This window comes from Clytia hemisphaerica, unplaced genomic scaffold (genome assembly GCF_902728285.1).
Source record: "Clytia hemisphaerica strain Z4C2 unplaced genomic scaffold, Clytia hemisphaerica genome assembly, whole genome shotgun sequence".
Lineage (NCBI taxonomy): Eukaryota > Metazoa > Cnidaria > Hydrozoa > Leptothecata > Clytiidae > Clytia > Clytia hemisphaerica.
Window position 1 is genome coordinate 330,843 of NW_027103938.1, and position 19,338 is coordinate 350,180.

General features: G+C 37.6%; 1 protein-coding gene across 1 annotated transcript; it reads left to right on the plus strand.

Moving 5' to 3' along the window:
• The first annotated feature begins 9,816 nt into the window (after positions 1–9,816).
• LOC136809905 (acid-sensing ion channel 2-like) lies at positions 9,817–18,038 on the plus strand. The gene is made up of 6 exons (XM_067066469.1): positions 9,817–10,870; positions 11,592–11,763; positions 15,643–15,693; positions 16,644–16,827; positions 17,143–17,234; positions 17,784–18,038. Exons 1-6 carry the CDS (start codon positions 9,947–9,949, stop codon positions 17,954–17,956), a joined length of 1,596 nt encoding a protein of 531 aa, XP_066922570.1. The 5' UTR covers positions 9,817–9,946; the 3' UTR covers positions 17,957–18,038.
• The last annotated feature ends 1,300 nt before the right edge of the window (positions 18,039–19,338 follow it).

Genomic DNA, 19,338 nt, shown 5'->3' on the forward strand with positions numbered 1-19,338 from the left:
ATACTAGTCATAGCTTTCACTAAATGCCCCCACATAAAGGTCATGTCATGCACTTATAAAGCTTTAATGCTTTAAAGATTAAACATTAAAAAATAATCAGCAATAATTGATTGATTTAATTATTGATTGATTGGTTGATTGATTGATTGATTGATTGATTGATTGATTGATTGATTGATTGATTGATTGATTTATTGATTGAGGCGTTTGCTTGAAAAAAAAAATTATATTCCATAAAAAAATACATATTGAAGAATTCATGCAGCCTTGATAACTTAATAAAATTTAAGGAAAAGCTGGAAAAGCCTCTCAAAAATATATTTAAAAAGTTACTAATAATGTCGCAGACATCTTAGATTGTAGGCAAAATATATGGACATACGCAGTGAATAAATCCACAAGGTAACCAATCAGAAATAGCTTGTTATTTTTTCATTGGCTGCTATATTTCAACATTTCTCTATTGCTACTTTGCCTAATAAACAATAGTCAAGAGGATACTGGGTATAAAATTTATCAAAAAGTTCTGCGCCATCTTAAGTTGGGTGAAATAGAAACTCACTTATCCTAGTTAAGGCCCGGGCTCCACTAGCGTACACTGTGATTGCACTTCTCAAGCAAAATCTTCTTTGTTGTTGGTCAAAAGAAAAGTAAAGGAATGCCATTGTGGTTCATTCAGACGTACAGTCGAGAAAAGTTAAAATGCGCCTAAATTTTGTTTCAAGTACATAGTCCTTTTTCATGATGCAATCTTTTCTCCAAGCTGATCGCAGCGCAGACAATGAACGTCTCGTGCCTTCAGGAAGCTAGACTTTTTGAGTTTATAGCTAGCGATATACTTTCCCTTTATGGGTTTCGGTATGACTGTCTGTGTACCTAGTCTAACCACCGTTAAATGCCTTCGGGAAGGTCTCTCCTAACTTAGAAAGCCAGAATTTGGAGCTATTTCACCAAACCTCTGGAGCGTAAGTTATTTAGGCTATCACAACTGCATGAAAAAGTTTAACGTGTGCATGTAAAGTTTAACGAGTAAACAAACTTTTTTCAGGTTTTTGAAAAAGATTTACCACACTGAAAAGACGTAAAAACACTCTAAGTGAGGTAAATTATTTTGAAGACCAAAAGAAAAAGTCAAACACGTTTGGATTCAACTTCATATGCGTACATTAATCTTTTTTGTACTTTTCCGGTTGTTTTACTAAGTTAAGAAGGACTTTCTCGAGTTACGACCATATGATGGTATTTAAAGCTCAAGAAGCCCTATAAACAATAAAGGTAGTTATCAATAAAATGACAGACAAAAATAAATTAGAGTTTGAACAAAAATATCAAATGTACATTTGAAAACTTAAGCAAATTTCTTTAAAGATTCTGGAAAAAGAATTGAAATCATTGCTGAAGTGAACTTCTGACTAAATTACAGTAGTTAGTATTCAGTTTAAAAGACAAGAAACAAAATTTGACATACAAAACACTTTTTCTAGTCAATGAATCAGCTCATCATCATCATAACCAGTCTGCCATTTTGTTTGTTTTGATTTGCACAAGTAATATTGTAATTCGTGTTATATCATACACTGTTTTGATTTTTTTTTTTTTTTTTTTTTTTTTTTTTTTTTTTCTGATTTATGCAATATTATATTATGCATTATATACAAATTTTACCTCATAAATAACTTCCAAGATGTTTAAAAAATAAAAGAAAATTTATGTAAAAAAAAATACTAGTCCGGAGCCAGTCCCGGTATGGATCTTGATATTATATCAAACATAAGTAGTCAATAGTAATAATTTAGAAATTTTTCAATAAAGGAATTAAAAAGCGCAAATAACCTCACAGTCACTCGAACTTTTCGTGAGTGAAGAGGAGAGGTGGTCTTTGTTCCATGGAGTTCTGCTGCCGCGGAGGCACAAGAGGACCGAACTCAATAGTGCAAAGTTCACCTTTCTTCTTACCCAAGTCGTTGTGACTGACAGGTTTTCGTCACGCTTTTCAGACAGAAGTTCACTAAGTCTCTTATAAAAACATTTTGTCTCTCTTCCCATGCCGCCCATGGCGGTGAAAACGATTGGCGTGAATGATCCGTGTTCAATTTGTAGGATACGGGGGCCGTACGTGCGTTTCTTTTCCCTTTCGTTGACATCGCATGCTTGGGAGATGCTGGAGTTCCTGAACCGTTTGGCGATTGGGTTGAAAACCCTTACGTCAAAAAATGCCTTTTGGCCAGGAATCCAAAATCCCCTAGCAGCAATATCAAGACGGGCATTGTCTTGAGTGTTGGTAGATTTCATTTCAAAGTTCTCTCCTGACAGTGGAGTCAACGCTGGCTCGACTTTCACGTCTTTGCAGACTTGCGCCAGGAGGGACGCAGTAATGTCACGAATTTGGTTGTGGCGAAGAGTGACAAAGCCACCCTTCTTGCACGTCAGCGCGTGCTCCAAGTTGAACGAAGATCCACATACACAAACGTCTGGTAAACGATTTACTTGGTGACCGTATCGAATCTTGATCAGGTCCCAAAATGATTGCTTGTCGAGCTGGAAACCTTCGTCTTGGATGGGGAGTGTGGATAGCCAGAGGGATGATCCAGGCTCGCGGTTGATTTCGAGGAGCTTTTTCATGCCGTCTTGTGATTGGTTCTTGATGTTTTCCAACTTCTGTCGATGAGACTGTGTGCGTTTGAGTTTGAATGACGCTTTCAATTTCTTAATTTCATCTTTGTCGATTTCGTTTTCTTCTTGTTTGATGATGTTCTTACGGAGCTGTTCGGTGAGCAATTCTGAGTTTCGGAATTCGGATTCGGCCAGATCGCTGAACTTCGGAATTCCCAAACCACCCAGGCTTGGAGGGAGGGTAAACAACTCGCGCTCTACGTTATTTGGATGAATTCCTCCTGTGATCGCTGGGATGAACTTGGTGTTGATGATTTCATCTAGCTTTGAGAGGTGGTGTTGAATGTTGGGGATGGTTCTCATGGTGAAGTTTAATTTGTGTTTGTAACCTGCCGTGAAGCAAGTGTAGGCTTCTTGAGGGGCGATTTTGGCGATCTCCGACAATAGCTCAATTTCGCCGATCCAGGTGCTGATCTTCTCAGTGACAAACTCATCGCGGTAGTCGTCTGAACCGATGGCAGCTCCGAGGTGTTTTTTTCCTTCGGTAGTGATGCGGATATTTGTGTCTTTGAATTCTTGTTGGGCTTGTTCTAGGTGTTGTGGTTTGACGATGATCCAAGTTTTATCTGCACGCTGGAAGTAGCCATATTTGGGGCCCCAGCGAAGTATCGTATCCCACATTCGTTTGAGCCCAAGAATCGTACCGCCTCCGAATATGTCGTCGGCATATCCTGCTGCTCGGGTGTTGGTGTTACGTATCTCGCTAGCGGCGAAGAGAATCAAAGGGATTGTTGCGATAGCGTACAGCAGGCCGGCAATGGGATCACCCTGCGTGGTGCCTTCGGATGAACGGATTTCGACACCACCGAGGACGAAGAGTCTGGAGGGCGTATTGTAGCAGTTGGAGGCAAATGTTGCAATTGAGGGGCAGATGACTTTTATGTTGTGCAAAAATGCTTCACGGTTGACTGCGTTGAAGGCGTTTGATGCGTCGACTAACATCACGGCTTCACACTCGTGTTTGTTGAATATCTCTCTGAGGGCGTGAATAGCAGCTTCACAACCTGCATCTTGGCCGGCACATACTTGCAATGAACCGACGGAATCGGTGATGTCTTGTTTGAGCAATCTTGATACTGTCTTGCCGATGATTCTCCGTAGTGTTTCGCCGATACCGATCGGTCGCAGGCCTGGGTTTTTGTTCAAGGGGATCAGCCGGCTGGAAAGGAAGGCTTCAAGAGATCCATCCGATTGGATAGTGGTGCATAGACGTTTCGTAAATTCAGCTAAAGACGTGCATAGATCGTTTGATTCGGTCTTAAAGCTGTTCGAACAAAGTATGCGTCGCCATCCATCGCCATCCAGTCCTGAAGGTCCTGCCCCTCCTTTTGTCCTCAATGCCGATTGTCTGATCATATCACCGTTGATTTCGTCGAATCTGACCGGGTGAAGTTTGATTGGCGTGTCGTCGAGCAGAATATCCGGATCGGCTGGCTCAGGTGGCGGATGTTTTTGTTTCAGCGTGTTCAATGTCACATCATCGAGAGGAAGGATTCCGTTGCTCATGTTTTTGCTGAGTAGTTTTATTGCGCCGTTTACGTTGCCTTTCGACATTTTCTTGATGAACTCCTTTGTGATCTCTTTAACGGACGATCTATTGGTTTTAGACGACAGTAGGTGTCTTTGAATGGTCTCTCCTTCGTGTAGAAGATTGAAAAGGTCTCCCTTTTCCCATAGATCGAGGCGTTTTGAAAGTGCTGTTGCGTGCTCTTTAGATTTTGATTTGCGCGAAGGTTTCTGCAACAGGAGGGCTGGCATAATCATGATTGCTTTCAGGGATATGGTTTTGATTGACGAATCTTCCACCCAGCTGTTGATGAGTCGACTGAGTTCGCGGATGAATCTTTTGCCAGCATTCCCGGATGGTAAACGAAATAGGTTTTGACGCCAAAAGACTATTTTCTCGTAGACGACGTTCAACATTTGGGTATAATCAGATCCTTTGTAATCTCCCCAGCGGAAGATTTCGAGTGGGTTGGGTTCGTCTGGTGGATCCGGGGGTTCTGGATTTGGGTTCTCTGCTGTTGACAAATCAGGAGGGCTGGGAAGGTCAGCGGTAGGGTTTGTTGACGACGAAGACGATATTTTGGATGTGACGTCAGATAATTTTACTGTTGATGGCAATGCAGGAGCTTCCGTCTGATTTCGAGGATTTTGGGTGCATTTATTTTGATGTAGAGTTTTCCCTGATTTCGATTTCAAAACTTTGTGGCAAAAGCTGCACTCAAACCTGCTCTGGTTCTCGGATACCATTTTCGTCTCTGTGGTGTCGGTGGCGTGAACGCTTATCTCTCTCTCCGGAGAAAGATAAAGACAGAAAAGGCTGGAAATGCCGGAACACTTCAGAAAATCGGGGGGGGTCCCCTGTAATAGGCTTCCCGCAGAGCCCGAAATTTCCAGGAAGGAAAAGAGTACGAGAAGAAAGAGAACCGACTCACCAAGAAAAAGAGGGGTGAGTCGACGAGAATGGCTCTCTTTCTCAAAACTTTCAACAACTGGTTGAAAATTTGCGCGTTCACACCGAATATCGAATGTGATTGAATTGTTTGACGCACGGTATAATAACAAAGGCTGATGCGATATTTCGTGGTGGACGGTGGTTTCTAGAATTCGGAGCAACTTGAATATTTCGATCTCACCTCAAATTCCGCTTCTGGGATGGCGATTTCTCAACTTCGATTTTTTCCGTTCAGGAGCACCTCCGCCATCTTTGATCGTCAACCGTAATCTAATTTAATTATTTAATTGAAGCCATTATGGATTTTTTTCCAAGTCTCTTTTAAGATCGAGCTCCGAGCGGGAAAACAGTACAGTGTTCTTTTTTTGAAACGGAGTACGTTTCTTTTGAGACACGGCACCGGAAAACATCCCTACGGTTCCTTGCCGATCGGGAAACGTCGCCCGGTTCGGAAGCGTATCTCCGTTTTCGAAATTCTACTTTACTGGTAATTTTCGTAAAAGTAAATAAACAGCAAGAAGCTCAACAGCTATTTTGCTTTTTTGCTTTTCCTTTCTTTGGTTTCTTTTTAATATTGATTGATTGATCTGGTCTCTCTGCTCTGTTCACTGGTGCCATCGTTTGTACATGGATAGGGAATGGTCTAATGGACATGGTATCCTGTTTCTTAAATAGAGAACATTTTGTTATGGATTTGTACAGTTGTTCTTCAGAAATTATTATGGGGCTTATCGCAACCAACCATCTTAACAAAATAAACAAAGACCAAAAACCGACCAATGGAAACATTTACTTTAGCCCTCTTGAAAATTGAGAGTGGCATATTTTTGCTGCATGGTAATACATAATTTGGTAGTCTTTGTAGGTGGCAACCGACCGACCGACCGGCCGACTCACTTTTTAGATCGACCGACCACCTCACTTTGTAGGCCGACCGACCGCCTCACTTTGTTGACCTACTGACCGCCTCACTTTGTAGACTGACCAACCGACTCACTTTGTAGACCGACCGACTCACTTTGTAGACCGACCGAATCACTTTTTTTAGACCGACCGACCGACTCACTTTTTAGACCGACCAACCGACTCACTTTTTAGACCGACCGACCGACTCACTTTTTAGACCGACCGACCGACTCACTTTTTAGACCGACCGACCGACCGACTCACTTTTTAGACCGACTGACCGACTCACTTTTTAGACCGACCGACCGCCCGACTCACTTTTTAGACCGACCAACTGACTCACTTTTTAGACCGATCGACCGACTCACGTTTTAGTTTTAGACCGACCGACTCACTTACTTTCATGAGTATTTATTCAATGTACTTGTGTAAATAATGTAGGTATATAAACATTTGCAAACGGAATCTTTCACGATTTGGGCCATATTTGTGAAAGTAAAATTGAGCGAAGTTACATTTTTCCAATCATTCATGAATCATTCGGTTGAGGCCCGATTTATGGGGACTTAATTGTATCTTTTGCTCTTCTCATTGATTGAATTTAAAAATTATCTGGATTCGTTTTTTCATATCTATCATTTTTTTGCCCCCGAAAGTGGTCTTAACTCATCGAATGTCTGCATACCACCATTGTGGTAATCAGATTGTTACAGACTACACATCCTAAAACACCTATTTAAATTTGTTCCGCCGTCGAGATGTCGCACCTGACATTAAACGAACTTACTTGGTCGCTGTGTCCCAAGGAACGGAGCCTTTTGGTAAGAGAGTCATTCGGGCAATCGAATCTAGCGTACGACGCCTGTTTCACTTGCCCGAAGCCTCCCTCGCCCAGGTTCCGCCCCAGAACAAATCCATAATGTAAACACTCTTGTGCTTCAATAGTCATTATGATATTCTCAATTTATCAATGTAATTAACAAATTTCACTAACAATACTATTCTCACAAAATAATGAGAATAATCCTTCGAGCGTCTATTCTCAAAGGTGGGTCGAAATGATAATTTACGGTCAGAAATTATTATGGGGCTTATCGCAACCAACCATCTTAACAAAATAAACAAAGACCAAAAACTGTTTTGATTTGCATTTATAACACTCGCTTCAGCTTTTCAAAGCTAAATCAAAACTAAAATTGTAATATGAAATAATGATAATACCATATAACGTAATATGAAAATATGTATCGGTAGTATACGGAAAAACCGAACATTCACGGAAGAGACTACCTACGGATATGCTTACGCGACAACAACAACAACAACAACAACAAAACAATTCGCAAAATTTTGAGATTCCAGTCCAATATCTATGCGTGAAACTATGAGTGCCTCCTCGTCGCTACGCTCCTGCGGGGGCAATTATGATAACATGCAATAATAAATCTCTAAATTTCTCCATCAAAGCCTTGTTACTAATATTTGTTTTTACTTTGAACAAGATATAAGTACACATTCATGAGAGTTAGGCGACAAAACATTGGATTTAGACTGTTGTATCAAATATCAGGTCAAAGATTTATAGAGTCATGTTATTTTGACACGTTTTTTATAAAAACTTCTACATTGATGAACAAAGCAAAGGCTTATACCCTTATTCTGTTGTACCAGCAGCTATATTGATAATTCTGAAAAACAATGCACTGTTTTTAACCCTTTAAGTGTCACGGTTATTTTTTTCTAAGTTTTTTAAAGAAAATCGCTAGTTCAAACTCAAACTTTAAAGGCTTATATCTCCGGATCTAGAAGGAGTTAGAAGCTCGTTTATAGGTCCGTTGGATAGCTGCGCAGACCTGACTGAATGATAGAAAGGTGCTGAGTGGTAAAACTTCAAACTAATTCAGAATCAAGTTAATCAGCAGGGTCAAATTTGGAGGTTCTTGGATCACTCGTTGACCAAAAATGGTCAAAAAACAGTCAAAATCTTAAAAAAGTGGATTTTTGTCAATTTTTTGCATTTTTTTGACTTTTTAGCTTAAAATCTCGCTGAAAAGCCTCACTTTTCATTTTTTTTGCTTGGTCATGAAGCCCAAACTGATTCCAACAAGTTAGACCAAAAATGACGGTTTCTAACTCGAACTGGGCATTACAGGATGGCTTCACTGATATATACGACATTGGCACTTAAAGGGTTAATAAGAAACATTTTATAAGAACCAAAAGGCTTAAACATAAAAGTGCTGACGAATATGAGAATAATTTATCAGCAATGCTGAGCCTACAGGCTGAATATCAAACAAGTAGTAAAGACATGGTATCAAAATAAGAACATGATAAGAACAATATTAGGCTGAAAATGTCAAAAAAAGAATAGTCGAGCCTCGTTAAATTTACTGGTTCTTATAAGAAGGTTCTTAGAAGGTCATTGGAATAATATTTAAGCATGCTTAACTACACAGCTTTATAAGAATTCGAGGCTAAAAATTGGCCAAAACCTAAGAACAATCTGAACCTCAGCTCTTAGATATCTACGAAATATTTAAAAACAATTTACACGAGGCCAACAGACTGAATCAAGGATATAAGGAAACAAATATCGTTACACACGGGGTTTATAGTCAATGTAATTTTCCCGCCTAATGTTTATCTTTAAAGGCTCAAAAAAAGAATTAAGAAAATAACAGGCACAAAATTAATGAAATGGTCGTAAGTCATTTTAAATAAGAAGATTTTAAGAATATTTAAGCCTAAAAATTTCAAAAAATTAAGAACAGTCTAGCCTAAGTTAAAGTTTACTTGTTCTTAAAAACAAAATGTAACTATCTTTTCAAATTGGAAGCCTAGATATGCTTATAATCATAGTGGCAAAGTAGAAAACCTGAGGCTTCGCCATACAGCCATAGTTAAGCTTCAATAAGGTTCACTCTTATATCCCCCCTTAACCTAGTTAAAAGAGTTAAAAGAGAAATATACTATTGGTTTGCATTGCTGAATGTCTCAGATCCTGTCATCTTTTACTTATTTATGACAAGCGGAGTTTTACATTGAAGATACATATGGGTCCGTAGTATTAAGTTAGTAGTCAGAATCCACCATTTTTAATTCATGTGTTGAAACAAATTCACAAAAACTTTTCCCATACTCAAACAAAGTCTTCGCCCGACTTTTTATTAGGCTGACATGATTATCTTTGGGCTAAAAGCATTAGTCAAATTGTGTATTAAACAAATGCCTAAACATATCTTAAAGCCGATGCCACAAATTTTTCAAAGTTTTCTACGAACATTTTGAATATGATTATAATTTATTGATGATAATTTTCAGATATAAATCTTACAAACGACTTTGTAAACTTCAACTTCATAATTGCAGCGTTTTCTAGCTTGTTGTGAGAACTTGAAACTGTTTAGAAATTAGAAGTGTTTGGGTCACGTTTTTTTGTTCCAAGGCGTAAAGGGTCGCGGTACTAAAATTATAGCATAATTTTGTAATTACACAATTACGTTATGTAACTTATAAATGAACCTAACACTTCACTTTTTGCTATCTGGAATTAAGAAGGAGGGAAATCATTTTCAAATGGGAAAAGTAGGAAAAATTTTGTCGGTTGTTTTCACTTTAGTTTTATGAGTTTTTTTAACACTGTTCAAACGTTACTTGAACATAAAAGTTCCTATGAATAATTTAAGTCCCTTCCCTTGATACAAACATTTTCAACGCTCAATATAATCTGGAGAACATTTTTGGAACATTCTTCTTTTGTTCTCAATATCTTTATTCGTTGAAAAGAGAGGATATACTCCTCAGTTATTGCAAGAGAAACAGTTTTCACAGAATATATACTCAATATATTTTTCAGTAGTTTTCTTAAAATTGTTTCATCTCTCCTTGGTGTCAATTTATGAGTTAATGGTTCATTATCGTTGGTTAGTGCGGAAATTCCGTGGCTGGAGGTCAATGTCGAGTTACAATTGCAATGAAAAAGAAATGGAATCCCAGAAAGTGGAAAAAACTGAAAATGTTGGCAACGACAAAGAGGAACTCTTTAATACTTTCTATAATAGTGTCACTTTGCATGGATTCAAATTCTTATTCGAGAAGAGCTCAATGCTTCGTAAGGGTGTTTGGTTTCTAATCATCATGGTTGCTTTTATGTGTTCTATTGCTTTATTCTTTGACCTCGTGGGTGATTTTCTTGAACGCAAAACGAACATTGATACTATTGAATATTATGAAGAAAACCATGAATTTCCAACACTGACCATTTGTCCTTACGACTCACAGTCTAAACAAAAATTAAACAATTTAACAGTCAATTACACTAAGGCTGATTTTCTGGACCTCGTCCAACGTATTTCACAACCAACCAGCGAGAATCTTTCTCTTACACCGGAAATCCAAAATTTTCTAAAAGAGTTAGACACACGTAATGTTAAAAACTACATGGACCTATTAAGTATGTATAATATGGACTTCAAAGATCTCATCGATAATAGAGTATATTTGAACAATGAAACCTGTCAATATTACAGCAAATATTGCAGTAAACAGGACTTCGAGACGGTCATTTGGAATAACCATCAAACCTGTATCGAATTCAATTCATTCATTTCCGGTAAACCGAGTCTTGTTGTCGGTAAAATCGATAATCGGTTCCGAGGATTTCAATTGTATTTGGATCTCGGACAAACGTCTTATTTTCGAACAGCTGATTTACACGGTGTCATGGTGATGATTAACAAGTTTGGGAATGCCCATCATTTGCTACCAGATAAGTCGTACGTTAGTGTTAAACCAGGCGAGATGGCTTTCATTAAATTGAAAGAATATGAGGTTAGTATGTGATTTAACAAAAACAAGCATTTTTCTAGACTATGCTATAGCTTAAGAAAAATCACGAACAACTAAGAAAAACCCCATAGCCGAAGAAAAATCGCAAACGGGTTTTTTCTTTCGCCGGGATGAGTTTATAATTGGTAGAGTTTGCCACAATCAAGGTCAAAAATTGTGAGACAGAAATGATTACAAGCTGTCTCCCCCCTTTCCCCCCATTGGCAATGTTCACTGAACGATGAGACGGCGTTACACAATGTTTTCTCAGTAATTTCAAGTGGTTTTCTCAAACATTTATGTATCTTTGATTGCAGTCTTCGAAACTCTCCCGCCGCCGATTTTTTCTATCTAACGCCAAAACGTGTATATTTTTCCGCCTTTACTATCCCTATAACGAACGATAACATCGTCTAGCATTTTTCATGATGGGCTCTTCCAGAAAAAAATTATGCATGGGAGGCGTGGAGGATATAACAATTTTTAGTGATTTACCCCCCGAAAAGGGTGACTTTTGGCCCCCCGTACAATAGGTTTTACCCCCCGGACAAGCATCTGCTGACCCCCCCGGACACCCCAAATTACCCCCGGACAGAGCAAATTTTGATGATTTTTTTGCTACCCCCCCGGACAAAATATCCTCCACCCCCCCCCCATGTACAATTTTTTTCTGGAAGAGCCCATTAGAAATTTTGTATAATGACATTTTATCATTGACTTTTAGTCATCACTCCTACCACCTCCTTACCATTCGAACTGTGGTACCAGAGAATATCATTTAATCAACAAGAAAAGACCATATACCAACACTCTGTGTAAATTTGATTGTATAACCAATCATGTGTACCAAAAATGTGGCTGTGTGGGGGATGAAATGAAACATATCAAAAAACGAAGTGAGTCATTGATTTATTAAATTTATTACATTTAAACACCCCTTTCTCGTAGACCCGGTAGTGGGCTTATTCAGCCAGTGGGGTAAAGAGAACGGACTGAAATTCGATAGGGATTGATAAGCCCATGTTTTTATACACCCCTTTTTCACAGAACCACTGGGACCACTTCCCACTGGAAAAATTGGTGCTCCAATTTTTGTCCCGCTGAAAATAATCAAATAAACAAATCCTCAGTGCAAAATGTTATGTTATTTTCTCCATCCCGAATTTTTGTGACGTGAAAACAATAGAATTCAAATCCCCAGTCATAATAAAAAATTGGAATCTTAACCCCATCGAGTTTCAGTCCATTATTTTTACCCCACTGGCTGAATAAACCTTACCGGGTCTGCGAGAAGGGAGTATTCTGTGCTCAAGTCGAAAAGAGACATCTAAGTTCTGAACTTTCGGCTGAAAACTACGAAAAGAATAGATGAATGAATGAAAGGAGAAAGTAGACTGTCTAAACCAATGAAATATAAGGCCGAAGGGCTAGAAGCGAATCTCTCACCTTTATCAGGCAAGAAAAAGTGAAACCTTAAAAAATGCGCCGTATTTTCGATGACGGATTGAATATAGCAATTCTCTTGTTTTCGAGTGATATTTTTTTCGAAATCAAGCGGTAAATTTTATAGTTTCAATCTGCCATTTGTGTAGAAACCAGACGGGTCGCTCAAGGCCGCGCAACTTTAGTAGGATTTGTTGGCTTCAAATCCTACCAAGGAGATTCGTTTCTATCCCTTCGGGCTTATATTTCATTGGTCTAAACTAGTTTTTATACACGCACTACTTGAGGATTTTATAGGTAAATAACTCACGATATCGTTTTCGGGTCCAGAAATAATACCCCGCAGACAAACACACACCCCTCTTTTAGTTTTCTACTGTCTGAATTGAAATATTTTCAGTTCGCCATTGGGTGTATAGATCTGTAAGTCGGAATAACGCGCATAAAACGCCCACACTCAAAATCTTTTTTACGTTGACTAAAGACAACATCAAACATAAATATTTGAAAAAAAAGTCTATTATTTTTTGGGCGACGACAAAAGTTGGACCCCTCAAATGAACCCCCAAATGGAACACAAAATGGACCCCCAAATCAGGTTTACAGATAAAGATTATACATTAATGAAGCTTATGGATGTGTGGGTGCGTGGGTGAGTGGGTGAGTCGGTAGAATTTTTTTTGCTTGAGTACCTTAAGGTAAAAATATTTTTCGCGTTGTGTGTGTTAACTTTTTTTAATCAGAGAAATACGTCTTTTTGACTTTTTTATGTTGTATTTTTGTCATATGTTTTTGCTTTATTCTACTCCTTTTTTCTCAGTTTTTCTTTCTCACTATCACTAGGAGTGGGCTATAAGTCATGAAAAAGTAAAAATTTTAGTATCTCATTACGAACCGGATATTTTTAGGTGCCTTAACACCTATCTCGGTAAGAAATGAAAATTTTTTTCAAAAAAATCGAAAAGAAAAATGTGCTGGCTACTTTTGTAAGGAAGGGTGAAAATCACACAAATTTGATTTCTGCAACATTACTGGCAATAACTACACATTTACTTTTAACAATAAAACGCAAATGATAACATATTTTCAAAACACAAGAGACATACACGTTTTAAAAAATGTTCTAAAATGTTATAATTTGTTAAAAAATTTCTCAAAATATGAATATTTACATGCATAACTCATAACAAAACGAAATTTTAACGAATATATTCACTTAAAAAGATTTGAAATAATATGGTCAAATGTCTTTTGAATTTCTGAAACGTTAGTTAAAACAAACATTGGTTTCTCTGATGGAAAATCTCAGTCCCCTTAAATGTTTATAGGTAGAATTTGTACCTCTGCTGTGTCCTGGATATCGTCGTAGTCACTCGGCCGTACCCAGTTTTTCAGTACTTTCACCAGCTGATTGTTTCTCATGGAGCAAATTCGTGATTTCCTATTCATTAGGAAACAGAACACCATCTTGAGTCTCTCCCTCATCGGAGAGCATAATGATTATATTTTCAATCATATCTTCTTCGGAGAGCTTATTGACTTTGTAAAGGTGCGGGCGAGCTTCAGCGTCACGAGGGTGCGTCATGCTTTGATATTGAACTTCCTAGAGAAAACATGGATAGATACACCCTATGTTCACGAGGAGAAAAAATAAGTCACGGGAAAAGAGAATAAACAAAGTGATAGAAATTAGCAAAGCTACTACGTACCTGTCTCAAGAAAGATTTAAATTCCGGTGTTTTTTGCTTTACTAGTGCCATTAATTTGCTTACGGACGTAAATGAACCTTGATGTTGCTTGCATTTCGCTAGAAGTTGATCGATAAAATCATTTGATCTTGTGGGTTTCTTGTGGATGTTTTCTTTGATGTGTTTCTTTTTCAAAACTTTCTGACTTTGTGACCGCAAGACATCTCCCTAGCATCAACTGCTCTTTCGTCCATTACATCAGACAAGATTAGATCGTCCCTAATCCTTTTTCCTGTGAATTGTTTATTCATATGCACTGCAGAAAGCGAAGCAAGATACCCAAACTTTGCGAGGTATTTTTCACAATTAAGATTGTTAGTGGGGAGATTGGCTCTCTCCTTTGAGTTAAGGGCTCTGACCATAGTGAATTTTTTAAATATTTGCCACTTACAAAATATAAATTTCTACTTGATGTAGCCCACAAAACTGTGGCATGTTATACATATTCTGTTAGGCCAATTATCTGTGAGTCTGAAAATTTAAGAATCAAATGATAAAATTTGATGAAAAAGAAAATGAAGACTTTTGCGAAGAAGAGTATTTCAACTTTGAAGAGCTTAGTTTCGGCGAGGAAAAAATATTTTGAAAACATTTTTTCGGTAGATGGTGTATCTTTTATCGAACTAAAATCACTTTTTCGGAAAATTTTTCTAAAAGCTTATTTGTTTCAAAATCTTGAAAATATAGTTTTTTGACCAATTTTCCATACTAATTTTTCATAGAAAAACAGCCATAACTTTAGCCTGGATAGTCAAGCTCAAAACTTTAGAAAAAACAAAATTTACCTCAACATACAAAGTTCTAAAATTATAGAGCTTGGTCTCCCTAGGGAATGAAAGTGCAAACCCATGTTTCCAAAACTTTGCTAGCCAACCCAGGGCTGCAAAACATAAATTAATAAAAAGCAGCTTCAAAACATCCAAAGATTAAACCAGAGTCCATGAACAAGTTTGCATGCATTATCATGACCAACCATCAGACCATGTTTTCTTGGAAAATGAACTTGCCTCTGTTTTCTTCTTTTTCATGTTTTCATGTAACAGAAAGCCATATCTTCACTAGCAAGTGGAGGACTATCGAGTGTGATTAATTACGTGCGTCCCGTGCCCTCGTGGGTCGTGCCTTCGTGCCTCGTGCGTCCCGTGCCCTCGCGCCTTCGTGCCCTCGTGGGTCCCAGAAAAAAGTACGTGGGTCCCGAAAAAAATTACATGGGTAGTTTTCGTGGGTCCCAAAAAATATTACGTGGGTCCAAAAAAAAAAATACGTGGGTCCTAAAAAAAATTACGTGTGTCCAAAAAAAAAATTACCTGGGTCCCGAAAAAAAATTACGTGGGTAAGTTCGTGGGTCCCAAAAAAAATCTCGCGGGTAGTTCGAAAATCGGCTAAATGGAGTAAGTGTGGAAAATGGCCCAGCACATTTTTTTATTGACTTTAGACAAATTTTTATTGTTCATTCCTGTCGAGATACATGCTAAGGAGTCTAAATCCGGTCCGTGTTAATTTTGAAAAACACCTACTTATAGCCCACTCTTTCGACTTATTTTTTTCGAACAGCTTGAAAAACATAAATTTTTCCCATCTTAGGTGTGAAATTATGCAAGCTTGAAAAAATGATTTGCTACAACTATTACAAAGGTAATTTAATCATTTTTCATTGTTTGAAAAGTTTCTCTGCTTAAATTTAATCTCTCTATCGTACTGCACGTTTTTTTTTAAGAACCTCCAAGATTTTTGTAGCCTTTGGATGTTCTTAACTTTTTTTGGGTTTTCAGCCTAAAAATGTTCTAAGCTTGTTCTTATTTTCCTTATTTTGTGAGTATTTCTGTCTATTTTCCTAAGAAATTGGGTTTTTTAGACTCCCACGTTCCAATAAAGCCATTGGCATTGGAAGCATATTGGAAATCGCTGAAAATATTTCTGAAAATTACTAAAAACACGAATCCTATGAAATCAAGCCTTGGGTATTAAAACTTGGACTAAGACCAATTTAATTATCCCGAAAAATTAACGCGTTCTTTATACTTTTGAATATCGTAATTAACTGTTTTCTAATTTCTTTCCGTAGCATCCAGAATAATCTTATATTGCCACTCGTTTAATTAGAAAAACTACGGTTAAAAAATGCCCTTAGGGGGGGGGGTGGGCTATAACTATAACTATAACTTTCGGGATTTTATAAATAAGTCTTTGAGTATAAAAGCCCGAAGAGCTGGTAGAAGAGAGGAAATCTTCAGCCTTTTCCAAGTAAGATAAAAGTATTAAGATTTGCATTGCATTTGGGAAGACAGATTGAATCGATTATTTTTTCCGTTTTCACGCAAGTTTCCTTTCGAAAGCTGGCAATAATTATTACTATCAACCCGCCGAATGTGAAGACCATACAGGTAATGGGTATCGGATTCTTTTCACACAATAAATTTTTCTCTAGTCCTTTGAAATATGAAATCAATGACTGTAGCTACTTCTAGTAGCTCTAGCAGTACTCAGAGAGCTCCACTTAGAGGCTGCTTCTTGCACAAATTTGCGACATAGAAATAGAATATTAGAGGGAATTAGTTCACTTTAAAATTTTGTGTCTGTTTTAGCATTGTTTATGGAAAAAAAGTACAAAGATTGTTTCAACCAATGTCCTCAAGAATGTACTCAAACAACATATAAAGTGAAAAAAGCCACAGTAAGGATCGGTAGCGATGAAGTGTACAAAAACATCCAGAGAACTGTACCCTCGAAAGCCAACATGACCCTGACTGAGATTAAAGAATATTTCAGGTACATATTTTTAGTTGGTAATTTGGGTTTTTGTCAACAAAAAATAATCAAATTACATTTTAACAGTTCAGTCCTGAAATTGAAGCAACAAATACAAACCTTTTTTATTCATCGCGGAAGAATCCAGGATTGATAATACTTTGGTTACTATTTTCTATACAGAAATGCTGATTAGCTCTAGATTCTCTACTTACTCAGGACTTTTAATTTATCATTGCTGCTGCTGACGCGGCTTTTATCTTAACCAATTTGGTTGGTGGTGGATAAGTGAGATGCGGGCTTTTTCATTCAAATCGAGTTTTATTTTTCTTTCAGAGAGAATATTGTTGGTATACATGTTTCATTTTTTGATAATATCATCATCAAAGAAAAGATGATTCCTTCAGTTCGATGGACCTGTCTAATCGGTAAGCCCCCTTTCCATGTTTCGCTTGTTTACCTGACGAATCACTATCTAAGAGAGAAGCCCAAAGCTGAAGAAAATTCGCAAACGGTTTTTTTTTTGCCAAAAAGAGTTTCCAGTCAGTAGAGTTGCCGTTTCTTTCGAAACTCTCCCGCCGATTTTTTTCCGCCATAACGCCATACCGCCATATTTTCCCGGTTTTACTATCACTGTAGTAATGGAAGATAACATCGTTAATACCTGTTAGTCACTTATAATCTCTCTCTATCTACCTGTTTTAAAATAGCTACCAGTGCATCATGGCAGCACTAGATGTGTTCACAATCTGTTCGAATTAAAGGAAATTTCGAGTTATGGAGTAAGAGGTTTATAATTTGTTGTTAAACTGAAGGGACCATAGTTAAGGAGACATTCGAGCAAAGAAACTCTCACTGAAATCACTCCATTGTGTACTTTTAAATGAGTGAATTCGAAGAGATTTCATGGGGCTTTATGATGTCAGACATTAAATTTTCAAAAATAAACACTGATAATTTTTGTTTTTCTTTTTTAGCATCGGTTGGAGGAGGAGTTGGTTTGGGACTTGGTTTTAGTTTCATTACAGCGTTCGAATTCGTTTTCTTTATTTATGATTACATTAAACTTTCATTGAGAAGGGTCATGTCAAGCAGAAAAGACAAACGAGACGTTATTCAAGTCGTCAAAATGAATATGAACGCCGATTGAATGGATAGATCTATTGATTTCAAAGCTCTGAAGGGCTAGATCCGAAACTCTTGGATGAGAAATAAAGCTACTTATTTACCATCCAAAACACGTAACGCTTGTGTTCATTTTCTCGCTTGAGAAAGGTTGAAGATTCCTCTCTAGCCCCTCGGGCTTCAAACTCAATGGATACACCTTGCTATCCTTAAAACATGAGAAGACTGGATCAAGTTTACTAAGAAAAGTTGACGTCAAAATCTGTATGAATTAACATCAATGCAACAACTTTAGATATCTGACGCAAATGAACACATTCGTTCATTCGTGTAGAAGAATGAAAAGGCGATAGTCGGAAAACTATATACCTTATTACACGAATATTACTAAGCAAGTATTCAATGGCCTTGAAATAAACACTCAAACAATTAACACGAATTTTATTCGATTTTTCAAGAACACCACGGCTGGTTTGAATGAACACGAAATTTCTTAATTCGTGTTAATTACTTATTTTCGTGTTAAAAGGTATGTGTTTCCAGTTGCGGATCAGATGGGTTAATACACTCAATAATGGAGAGTGTTCCTTTTTACGGGAATCATACTCTCTGTTGAAATTTCCCAACCATAGTATCATCGAAAGGTTGTTGCGAGCGTATAGTAGGGGGAAATTTGTAAAATCGCTCGATTTTTTTAGTCAAAGCACTTGTTATACATTTTTGGAAAGCTAAGGGGTAGGGGAATCAAAATAACTTGGGTGCCAATTTTGTTTCGGACACTTTGGTGTGATTTTCGGACAAATACGACGGTCTCGGGCGAAAATCATAGGGTGAAAAATTAATGAAAATTTCAGCTTGAGAAAACGGAGACCTGTTGTATATTTTTGGAAAGCTCTCAAAAAATTAAGATTAGTGATATATTGCGAGTATAGGTGATTTCAGTACCTAACTCGAGATATTGAGCTTCCGAAAGCGCAAAAACTGGACAAAACAGCTGTTTCTGGCTGAAAAACACTGAAAAACACTGTTTTTAAGGATTAATATCTCGAGTTAGGTAAAGAAATCACCTATACTCGCAATATATCACTAATCTTTATTTTTTGAGAGCTTTCCAAAAATATACAACAGGTCTCCGTTTTCTCAAGCTGAAATTATCATTAATTTTTCACCCTATGATTTTTGCCCGAGACCGTCGTATTTGTCCGAAAATCACACCAAAGTGTCCGAAACAAAATTGGCACCCAAGTTATTTTGATTCCCCTACCCCTTAGCTTTCCAAAAATGTATAACAAGTGCTTTGACTAAAAAAATCGAGCGACCTCAAAAAAACGAACAAATTTCCCCCTACTAGTAGACAACAGTGTAAAATCGCAACTATTCATGGAAAATGTCATTGAATAGGAAGAA

What these genes read in the sequence shown, in the direction of transcription:
- LOC136809905 (XM_067066469.1), top strand. Translation starts at nt 9,947, where the DNA reads ATGGTTCATTATCGTTGGTTAGTGCGGAAATTCCGTGGCTGGAGGTCA. An exon ending in GAAACATATCAAAAAACGAA is followed by an intron (nt 11,764 to 15,642) that starts GTGAGTCATTGA and finishes TTCCCATCTTAG; the next exon opens with GTGTGAAATTATGCAAGCTT. An exon ending in GAGATTAAAGAATATTTCAG is followed by an intron (nt 16,828 to 17,142) that starts GTACATATTTTT and finishes TTTTTCTTTCAG; the next exon opens with AGAGAATATTGTTGGTATAC.